Here is a 12,432-nt window from a genome sequence, read left to right as displayed (position 1 = left end):
TAATTCCAAATTAATGCTCCACTCGAAGAACTTTCCTGAGTAATTTTTATTCCAGTGAATAATAATTTGAATAAATTAATCCACCCAAATTAAAACTTAACAGTAAGAATGATTCTGTTTCAAATGTTAAGGCAAGAATCATTAATTCTTACGTAAACAAGATTATATACCCCTCTACTTGACCTAGGCTACAAATACCATTTTCTGAAATATACATTGTCATTTAATGGAATTTTCCATTCTAGAAGTTTCCAAGGCCAGAATGAAGACTACAGACATATTTACCATTAATAATGATCTGAATATTTAATCAATAATCATGGAGAAAATTTTATATATGTATTCTGTTGTTTACAAAATAAATGCCACTGGTTGGGTAGACTATGAAATTGATTTTGGACAAGGTCAAGTACAGAATATAGATATACATAATATACAATCATTAGGAAGATAATACAAATTTTAATTATACATAACACATCTAAAATTTTAAAATTTATAATGATTATGATTTATGCCCCCTTTTCTGCACATTAACTCTAGTTGTTCATAATCTGTTCAGAAGTTCAAAAGTCAGTGAAGCATGAAATATGGGTCACTGAAAGAAGAAAAATTGTTTCCGCACAATAATGTCAGTTTTTCAGAAGATATAGCTGACAAACTTTGTATCAGCTACCATGGTGTGTTCTTCGGCAAGGCATTGTACTCAAGTTGTCTCAGCTCCTAATCTACTTGTGTTGCTGTGCTCTGAAACACCAAACCAAACCAAAACCAAACTTTATGCATGGCTTGCTCTTTGTGTAAGGAAGAGTCTTATCAGTTTTGAGCTTGAAACGTCAAAGGTCAAGCTTAATCTTACTGAAAGAAGAAAAATGTTTCTTCACAATAACTTCAGTTCTCCATCATCTACAGTTGCCAGAACTTTGTGATGACTTGCACATAGTATAAGGAAGAACCCTATTGATGTGAAATCAAAAGGTCCATGGTCAAAGTCACTGGCTTAAAGAATTTACAAAAAAGGCTTGCACTTAGTGTGAGGAAGAAGGTTATTGATCTTTGGGTCAAAAAGTCAAAGCTCATTATCACTGACTAAAAGAATAAAAGCTGTTTCTGCACTGTAGCATTGGTTCTACCCAGCCCAGACTTTGTGGGTGGATTGGTATTGAAGAAGTTTGTTCATTTTGAGGTTGAAAAAAAGAAGACAAAAGTCAAGGTCACTCTGACTGAAAGATCTTATATGTGATGAGATAAATTACATTCTCTGTTTTGCACATTTTGTTTGGACCATGTATGTTTAGTTTTTCTCTAGTCACTGTGCTAGAAACATACATGGTCCAAACAAAACGTGCAAAACAGAGAATGTCCTTTATCTAATCACATGCAATATCTGTATAGCCTTCAGTATGTTGGAAAAACTGAAAAGCTACACAAAAGGATCAACCTTCATAGATCTGATTGGATGACAAAGAAGCTGTACAGAAGTCCAGTCGCATAACACTTCTCCTCCCCTGGCCACACTTTCTGTGATATAACACTTATTTCAATTGCTCACGACCAAAACTGGAGTTCCGAGACCAGAAAAGAAAAGGAATCTTACTGGATGCGCCGCCTTAGAACATTGAAACCAAGTGGTTTAAACCAAGAAGACTAGAAAAAGACAGCCATGCACAAATAACATTATCTTTTGCAGCCGACAATTTTCTTTTAAATAATTCCCTTAATTTGCCTAATAGCCTATAATTACTACTATAACAATGAAATATCTGGCATATAATTTGTGCTTACATAAATTTACTTAAAACAACATGTCATTATGGCTTATCAATTTTCAGGTCATTACAAATATTTTCTAGCAATAGAACAGGTTGAAATAAACTAGTTGAAACATAATACATTTAAAGGTTTAATTCTTATAGAAACAGCACTGTAAAGTTTTGCAAACACAATGGTTTTTGTGTTTTTGTTTGTCTTGTTTATGTTTTGTATTTGCCTTTAAAAAAGACTCATTAAGAGTTGAAAGCACTTAGGCATGTTAGATACTAGTTTTGCCCTGGTCATTGTCAGTTTATTGCATTTATCTTATTCAATCCCTGACATATATGATCCCTTGCTGGATCCAGTGCACTTGAAAGAACTGTTATTCACCATATGATTTGTATTCTTTATATATATATATATATATATATATATATATATATATATATATATATATATATATATATATATATATATATATATATATATATATATATATATATATATTGCTATAGAAATCTTTAAAATTAAAGGTTTGAAAGGTAAGAAAACTAATTTATATTCAGTACTGTATGTTGTTCCATCTTAGCAACATAATGCAGGTCAGCAAAATAAAGTTAGAATTTTTATTCTATACATTAAAATGACTTTACATGCCAAATTATAGGAATATAATCAAACTTGTTTTGTATGATAGATTTTGTGGTTTTTACATGATCATCCTTTCTGACTTAGGTGTTTTGGAGTTTCTTGAAAGAGAAACATCTCTGGATTTAGAAAATGCATGTTTTATAATCTAAATGTTCTTTCATTCCATTCAGTAATGGTCATATGTGAACCTTGAAAAATTAATTTCATCCAGGAAAACCCCTGGAAATGACCTGGAAATTTATCTTTAGAAAAGCATGGTAACCATGCATACATATTAATCATATGGGCAAGTGACATGTATATTAATCATATGGGCAGGAGACGTGCATATTAATCATGGGAGCAAGTGACATGCATATTAATCATATGGGCAAGTGACATGCATATTAATCATATGGGCAAGAGACATGCATATTAATCATATGGGCAAGTGACATGCATGTTAATAATATGGGAAAGATACATGTATATTAATCATAGGAGCAAGAGACATGCACATTAATCATATGGACAGGAGACATGCATATTTATCAAGGTAACAAGAGACATTAATCATGTGAGTGAGAGACATGCATATTAATCATAGGAGCAAGATACATGCATATTAATCATATGGGCAGGAGAGATGCATATTAATCATGAGAACAAGAGACATGCATATAAGTCATGTGAGTGAGAGACATTCATATGGGCAGGAGACATGCACATGAATCATGGGTAAGAGACATACATATTAATCATAGGAGCAAGAGACATGCACATTAATCATATGGACAGGAGACATGCATATTTATCAAGGTAACAAGAGACATTAATCATGTGAGTGAGAGTCATGCATATTAATCATAGAAGCAAGATACATGCATATTATTCATATGGGCAGGAGAGATGCATATTAATCATGAGAACAAGAGACATGCATATTAGTCATGTGAGTGAGAGAAATTCATATGGGCAGGAGACATGCACATGAATCATGGGCAAGAGACATGCATATTAATCATAGGAGCAAGAGACATGCATATTTATCATAGGAACAAGAGACATGCATATTAGTCATGTGAGAGAGATTCATATGGGTAGACATGCATATTAATCATAGGAGCAAGAAACATGCATATTATTAATTATATGAGCAAGAGACATACATATTAAATATAGGAGCAAGATACATGCATATTAATCATATGGACAGGAGACATGCATATTAATCATGAGAACAAGAGACATGCATATTAATCATGTGAGTAAGAGACATGCATATTAATCATATGGGCAAGAAGACAAGCATATTAATCAAAAGGGCAAGAGACATGCTTATTAATCATATGGGTAAGAGACCTGCATATTAATCATATTGGCAGGAGATATGCATTTTAATCATATGGATAAGAGACCTTCATATTAATCATATGGGCAGGAAACGTGCATTTTAATCATATGGGCAAGAGACATGCATATTAATCATATGGGTAAGAGACCTGCATATTAATCATATAGGCAGGAGACATGCATTTTAATCATATGGGTAAGAGACCTGCATATTAATCATAGGAGCAAGTGACATGCATATTAATAATTTGGGGAAGATACATGTATATTAATCATAGGAGTAAGAGACATGCATATTAATCATATGGACAAGAGACATGCATATTAATTATATGGGCAAGAGACATGCATATTAATCATAGGAGCAAGAGACATGCATATTAATCATCCCAGTATAATTTGAAAGAATTGCTAATAATATATAGTAAAATATGAAAAATGAACATGATATTAAACTTGGAAGATAGTTTACACAAGCTATGTTATTGCATGCAACTGCTGAGTAAAGTGGTCTGCTGTTAAGTTATGTGAGTAAATCAGCCCCAACTAAGCCTCTTGGTATTATGTGCCCACAGAAAGCAGCGGGTTCAACTGGATTGTCCCTACATCAATATGATTATCCTGGGAACCACATTAACGTGATTGCTCAAATTCATATTGGTGTATACAAATGATATTGAATAACCATGTTAGTATGCTATGTAGATGACCTAATTAAATGCTAATAAGCTAATGTAGATGACCTAATTAAATGTTTCTAATGTGGATGACTTAATTAAATGTTTCTAATGTAGATGACCTAATTGAAAGCTAATATGCTAATGTAAATGATCTAATCAAAAGTTTATAATGTAGACGGCCTAATTTAATGTTCATGCCACTAAATTCTCATTTTTTTTTGCAATAGGGTCATGCCTGTTTTGAAAACAGGCATTTAGTTTTTTTGTGGTGTGATTCTAGGCAAATATCCAGATCTTTACAAAGCTAAATTCTGAATTTTCAAAGTTCTTCAATGAAATCTAACGTGTATTGTTAAATGTTTGCAGTCTTTAGTTTTTTTTAAATTTCCAAGAATAGAAGATTCTCAGGTTTAAATGTAACAATTTTTCTGTTTTATTTTTTTAAAAAAGACCAAGTTGCAACAGTCGCAAAATGGAAATGGTTGAGACAAACATGAAATTGACTTGAAATCTTTCCTATGAATAGAATTCCATAGGGTCTTTTCATAGTTAAATTAATGGCAAGAAATAACTAGATGATAGTCTTGGAGAAAAAGAACTAATTTCATCATATGTTTCAGATTTCACGGCGAGGTGGCAAGGGACAGGAGCGTATGTTTTTCCTTTTCTCTGACATGCTGATATATGGGAAGACAAAGTTTTTGGATAGTGGAGGAAGTTCATACTCATGCTGCTGTGTGTTGCCCCTCCGACATTGCCAGGTGGAGACAGTCCTTGGAAGTCTACAGTGCTCTGATGGAGGTGGCATGTTCAGGGTTAGTTGTTCATTGAATCATTCCAAGCCTTGTCTGTTGCATATAGATAAAGATCCTGTATTTTAGTCCAACAGTTGTTGGAATCTACCTCAGTATTATGCAGTCTCACTTATTATGTAAGTCACTGTTATGCCTTCCATGAACAATATTGGGTGTGTCACTTGTTATACAGGTCACTGTTATGTCTTTTATGAACAATATTAGTTGTCTCACTTGTTATACAGGTCACTGTTATGTCTTTTATGAACAATGTTAGGTGTCTCACTTGTTATACAGGTCACTGTTATGTCTTTTATGAAAAATATTAGGTTTTTTCACTTACTATGTATGTCACTGTTGTGTCTTCTAGAACAATATTAGGTGGTCTCATTTATTATGTGGGTCATCATTTTGTCTTCCATGAACAGTTTAAGATTATATCACCTATTATATACAGGGTTCCTGCAGATCCTAAAATCCTGGAAAAGTTTTGGAATTAAAAACTTAAATTTCAAGGGCCTTGAAAAGTCTTGCGATTTCTCAAAATGTTGCAAAGTTTTTGGAAAATTATGTAATTTCTGATGTCAGAGTTCAAAAAATTGATAACTGCTAATGTCATGACCACAGAGCACAAATTCAAACAGACTGGTTTACGAACATGACACAGTTATTGTTTATCAACGTTGACTTTTCATTTCAAGATATTTTGGCCCATGAATTTTGTTAAATGACCCTGGAAAAGTCATGCAGTTAGTTTTTGTTAAGTCTGCAAGAACCCTGTATATAGGTCACTGTTATGTTTTCTATTGATAGTATTAGGTGGTCTCACTTGTTATTCAGCTATCTCGCTTGACACTCAGCATTAAGAGGTTAGTGTTAGGACTGGTTGGCCTGGTGTCAGGATAATGTGACTGGGTGGGACATCATGCTACATGTCTGCGGCATGATGCCCCAGTGCTAGACATCACTATAAACTGTCACACTGCAGACATCGTAGTGATATGACTGAAAAATTGTTAAAGCTACGTTAAAATTCAAAATCACACACACACACACTCACTTGTTATGTGGGTCACTGCTATGTCTTCATTGAATAGTTATGTGGGTCACTGTTATGTCTTTTATGAACAGTATTAGGTGGTCTCATTTGTTATGTAGGTCACTGTTATGTCTTCCATGAACAGTATTAAGTGGTCTCACTTGTTATGTAGGTCACTGTTATGTCTTCCATGAACAGTATTAGGTGGTCTCACTTGTTATGTAGGTCACTGTTATGTCTTCCATGAACAGTATTAGGTGGTCTCATTTGTTATGTAGGTCACTGTTATGTCTTCCATGAACAGTATTAGGTGGTCTCACTTGTTATGTAGGTCACTGTTATGTCTTCCATGAACAGTATTAGGTGGTCTCATTTGTTATATAGGTCACTGTTATGTCTTCCATGAACAGTATTAGGTGGTCTCACTTGTTATGTAGGTCATTGTTATGTCTTCTATGAACAGTTATAAAGAGGTTGCACTGTTCCTTCTAATTGCACTTGTAAAATTAATTTTCTAGTCATTGCATTGCTTTATGCACCAGAAACAGAGAAAAAAGGATTTCTTTAATCATTAATAATTTTTTGGGATGTTATATATATTTATAGTGAAATAATATTGATTGAAAAAGAGCATAGACTTTGATGTAATGGAAATGAATATTACATATCTTTAACCTCTTTAAAATTTTGTTCAGATTAATTTTTTTTTTGGACCTGCACTTTATAGTCTAAATGTCCTCGACAGATAAGCCTGAGTCCAAACTTTAACTTGATTTTAAAATCCCACAAATTGAAGTCTGCCCACACCCCACTCCTGCTCTTGTCACCATGTAAGAAACATTGGAAAGGTGTCAATCTAAACCAGCATCATACAAGTGTAAAATGGATTGAAAGAATTAATTCCCAAGTGGCTGAGGCTCCTGTAGGGCCCTGATAATTGTTTTGACCTGACTTTAATAATTATTATTTCCTCTTTTTGTGTCTCTTTGTTACACTCTTTTATGTGCATTCTTTTGACATGTTTATATACCCTTAGCTGTTTCCATAATCTGTCAAAAGGGATAAAAACTACAATAGAAAATTTATAAGAATTTTGCAGGAAATAAAATTCAGTTTTGATTGTCAAATCATCAAAACTGATTTAATCCCCACTTATGTTGGAATGGGTATATAGTAATCTTGGAGTCCATGTATCGAACTGATTATCCATTAGTTAATCCATATGGCACAGTCTGGTTGCCTTATGTGACTTGTAGCACAAGTAATCTCATCATTGTAACTAATCCCCTGGTTTTTCATTGATTGCCATGAAAGTTGGTAAATATAAGGTTTATCAACTAAAGATGTTCATGTAACAAATCACTCTTCTCCCACTGTATTTGTTAGAGTTATTGCTCTTTTTGTCTTCTAGCTTGATGCAGTAAATTGCATAATCTCTTTAGCACAAGTAGTCCCACACATTTTAACTTACCTGGCAAATGCAAGGATGTAGGAACTGATGGACAGACAAACTTACAGAGCAATAAAAGGATTGAAGGGTTTTTACAGAGATAGTTGACCACATTAGCTTACAAGTGAACAAATTAAGTGTTATAGGTGTATTAGTGCTTGGATTCATAAATTTAGAATTATATGTATATTAGTGTTTGGATTCATAAATTTAGCATTATAGGTGTATTAGTGTTTGGATTCATAAATTTAGAATTATATGTGTATTAGTGTTTGGATTCATAAATTTAGAATTATAAGTGTATTAGTGTTTGGATTCATAAATTTAGAATTATATGTATATTAGTGTTTGGATTCATAAATTTAGAATTATATGTATATTAGTGTTTGGATTCATAAATTTAGCATTATAGGTATATTAGTGTTTGGATTCATAAATTTAGAAAAGTAGCCAAGAGTTTTAATTTTTATCTGTGATGGGAGTGGGGGGCAATTTCATTGTTGTACTTTATTATTACACATACATAAATATATTGTGAATTTTTATTATTTCCCCTCAAAAAACTACTTTGTCAATAAGTTTTGACATTAGTATGCTAGCATGAAAAAACACTATTATCATTACCTTCACACCGCCAGCAAGATTTGGGAAATTGTATGTGTCTTTTATATATATATATATATCAGATATTTTCTTTTCCTATGTTAATACTAGATATGTTTCATCATGTGGTACCATAAATGTGATAGTTCAAGAGTGGCAAAGCCATGAGTTCAGACATTAAGGTTATGGTACCACAGGATGAATTAATTTTGAAATTAAAAGTATCATGAATGACGTCATTTACTTATATTTCTTAATGTAATTATGATTTATCTTTTTTATATACATTTTTGCCAATTTTGTTTTTGTGATTCATGGATCTTCTGAACAGCACTAAAGAACAATTGTCATTATTTTAATAATTAGGTCATTTACAACCCAACTTTATTCTTTCACATTATGTCATGATTATCCTTTACTTCTAGTTGACATGGTGGGTAATGCATAGTACATTATGTTAAATATCATCCAAATAGGGTATCTTTCTAGCTAAAATTGCATTTTTCAGGATTCCACAATGTAGGCATGTGCCTATGACATCATAGAGTTACAAAGTTGACCTCTTATTAGTATTGTAACAGTTTATAATAGAGACAAGTCTAACCATACCAAGGTATTTATTACCAGATTTTAGGGCTGTTTAGAAGCTCAAACAAACCTGGTTGTTTGACAGAAAGCATCCTGACATATATGGCATACGAAAAATACTAAAAATGGAAAATCCTTTAGTGGCTTTCTAAAAACTACCCAACGGGACGATACCAAATTTTACAGCATGCATTCTAGTATGATCATCCATCGAATATGAAAGGTACAAAAGTGTGAGAAACCTTGAAAAGTTTTCATAACATATGCTGTAATTGGATCAAATTTCAAGAGCAAGCATTCTACTTTACCATATCCTCATTTACCTGTATCATTAAATGTTTTGATTCATCAAATGACTCAAATCTAGACTGATGTTTTAATGGTCAAATTTTGGTCTTTATGAACTAGTTTGAAATGTCCTTATTGTACATTGCCATTTTTCCCATTTTCAGATCACATGTAAAGAAGAGAGTCTGCTACTGTACAGTACTGATGCTGATGAAGTGAAGTCCTGGATTGAAACAACAGAGGAGGCCATCAGGTAATCATATCAGTCAAGATTTTACTGTTCTCTAGAGCAGAGTTATATCCATCTGGTCATTCATATATAATTTTCTTTTAATTCAAAGTTTTAATAGCAGTAATACAATACCTGCTACTATTGCAGTACTTCACTTTTGCAGGGTGCAAATCCGTAAGCCCAAGTTAAATATTCATTCATCCCATTAGTTGTTGTTGTTGTTGTTGCAGGGTTTAACATCATGTTTCAGCACACGATAGGCTATACATTACGGCCAGTATTAATGGTGGAGGAAGAACCCGGGAAAACCCCAGAAAGAACCACCAATCATTGAGAAGCTACTGGCAAGCTTTCTCACATACCCACATTGGCTGAATCCGAGACTTGAACTCATGCAGACAGTTGTGAGATGCAGTGATCCGTAACAGATAGCACTTTAGACCACTTGGGCCCCCCCCCCATCCCATTAGTAATTGGTGGCCCAGAAGTGAAAAGAACATGATCACATTCTGATTCCTTAGAGGTCATATGCCTTCCTCATTTTCCTCATGATCCCCAGCCGAGTCATACCAAAGACTTAACAAAAATGGTACTGACAGCTGCCTCGCTTGGCGCTCAGCATTAAGAGGTTAGTGTCAGGACTGGTCAGCTTGGTGTCAGGATAATGTGACTGGGTGGGACATCATGCTAAATGTCTGCAACATGATGCCCCAGTGCTAAGCAGCACTATAAACTGTCACACTGCAGACATTGTAGCAATATGACTAAAATTGTTTTAAAGCTATGTTAAAAATCCAAATCACACACACACTCTTCATTTTCCTGGGACCTTGAGCAAGTATACATGTGCCAAGATTACTCATTAAAATTCACCCTCATTAACATATTTAAACATTCTTTTGGCCAATCTTATACTGTTTTGTGTCAGTTTTTACTCCAGTCCTTGCATTATTCTGGTGCTTTTTTAAATTTCTTTTCTTAATGTTGAAGGATTTTATATACCTTGTTCATCAGACATTGTTTCTGTTTAGTGTTAACCCCTTCATATCAACCATTGTTTGGTTATTACATGCCCATCTTTGGTACCGTTATTTTGTTTTTTATTATAATTTTTTTTATTTTGGAGATCAGTAAGTCACAGGATGTGAGTAAGTGCAAGTCAAGAAGGCCTCAAGTGGTACACACATTACCTGCATGTGTTGCCTATGAACAGGTCAAATTTGGGACTTGGTAGAAAATCACTGCATGTTTAGAGGTAGGAAAAAAGACACCACATCCTCTTCATCATTACAAGACAACCACTCCATTCCCAGGGTGGGTTTGGATCCCTGGTTTTGAGAAGTCAGCTCCCCCTATGGGGAAGAAAGTAGAAGTGATCTGGAATTTGATCAAATACAAGGATCTCTGACACTGATGTACAATTTCATCAGTACTGGTAAAGGATAGATCCTTGAACCCTCCCAGTTTATAGAAAATTGCCTAATAGTGAGTCACACCTTCCTGTTAGAGAGGAACAGCACCCTGTCTTTGTGCCATTGACTGCTATAAGCAAGGTACACGGGGAATAGCAGTAATCTTGATTTAATGCGTGTAGATCAGAGGCGTGCTCATCTTTTGCTTACTGCCTATACTTGTTTATAAGTCAAGTCAAACTGCAAACAACTAAAATCCTGATCTATCATAGCATAATGTGCCTGCACATCAGGATTAAGTTGTTAGTTTTGCAGATTACTCCTAACAAACTACGCAGACTCAGATCTACTGGCACATTATGCAATGGTAGATATGGGTCTGTGCAGATAGCAGTTGGATTCATCTTATAAGCAAGTATATTAGGTACCATCAGAGGATGTGGATGTTTGTGATCAATATTCCCCCTCCCCCTCCATATGTACCCATTTAATCCCTACAGGTTTGGGGGGAAACTTCCTTTACCTGGTGGTGAATGTTCCTTTTCCCACCCCATCTTCATGATATTATTTGTTTGTGACCATCATCCTCCCTCCAGACTGGTAAATTCATCAATGCAGTAGTAGCAGATAATGTATTACTGTTATTAAAATGTAGATTTGTGTGGGGTTGAGGGTAAACTAATTTTAAGTATGCAATATTTACCTGCTATGATTGCAAAGATTCCTGCCTACCTGTTTCTGATGTCATGTAGGCTCAGTCCAAGAGGAAGAGGAAGGTATTCTCCATCTGTTGGCTATGACTCCAAATTATACGTATATCATGTTCTTTTCAAGACTGGGGAGGAAATAATTTGACTGGGATCATGATCTATTCATTTGTAGGGAGGAAATATTCACCTTTAACTGTGACTTGGTATCCTTGATAAGGTAAGCAATGCAATAGTAGCATATAGGTATTAGGTAATTAAAATTAGTTAAAATGCTGCTCAAGGGAATTTTGATCAAATTTAACAGAAATCTTAGCAGAGATGGCTTTCAGATTTGTACAAATAATGTCAGTCTGCTATCCAATCTGACAAGCATTATTAAAATTAAATGATTTTATTGACTTCTTAGAAACTGTTCATCTGAATCTAAAAAAATTTGAAGAAAAAAACATTCAACAATACTTTAGCAAATTTGACAAAATAAACACTGAACAGTATTTGACTAAATTTGACAAAAACAACACTGAACAGTATTTGACTAAATTTGACACAAACAACACTGAACAGTATTTGACTAAATTTGACAAAAACAACACTGAACAGTATTTGACTAAATTTGACAAAAACAACACTGAACAGTATTTGACTAAATTTGACAAAAACAACACTCAACAGTACTTGACTAAATTTGACAAAAACACACTCATCAATATTTGACCAAATTTGACAGCACAAAACCCCACTCAATAGTATTTGGACCAAATTTGACACAAAAAAAAACAACTCTACAGTATTGGACCAAATGTGACCAAAAAACAACAACAGTATTTGACTAAATTTCACAAAAACAACATTCAGCAGTATTTGACTAAATTTCAGAAAAGAACACTCAACAGTATTT

The 12,432-nt window shown here is 33.9% G+C and overlaps 1 protein-coding gene across 1 annotated transcript in view; it reads left to right on the top strand.

Moving 5' to 3' along the window:
* LOC149784978 (rho guanine nucleotide exchange factor 39-like) overlaps positions 1-12,432 on the top strand; it is a 71,616-nt gene that overhangs the window by 47,253 nt on the left and 11,931 nt on the right. The window contains exons 8-9 of the mRNA XM_089931170.1: positions 5,039-5,233; positions 9,345-9,433. Of these exons, the coding sequence (XP_089787296.1) occupies positions 5,039-5,233; positions 9,345-9,433 (284 nt within the window). The remainder of the gene's footprint in view (positions 1-5,038; positions 5,234-9,344; positions 9,434-12,432) is intronic.

The sequence above is a fragment of the Sinohyriopsis cumingii genome, chromosome 13, assembly GCF_028554795.1.
Source record: "Sinohyriopsis cumingii isolate HCF-2022 chromosome 13, ASM2855479v2, whole genome shotgun sequence".
In the NCBI taxonomy this organism is placed as follows: domain Eukaryota; kingdom Metazoa; phylum Mollusca; class Bivalvia; order Unionida; family Unionidae; genus Sinohyriopsis; species Sinohyriopsis cumingii.
Note: the sequence above shows the minus strand (reverse complement) of the source record. Positions and strands in the feature narration are given on the sequence as shown.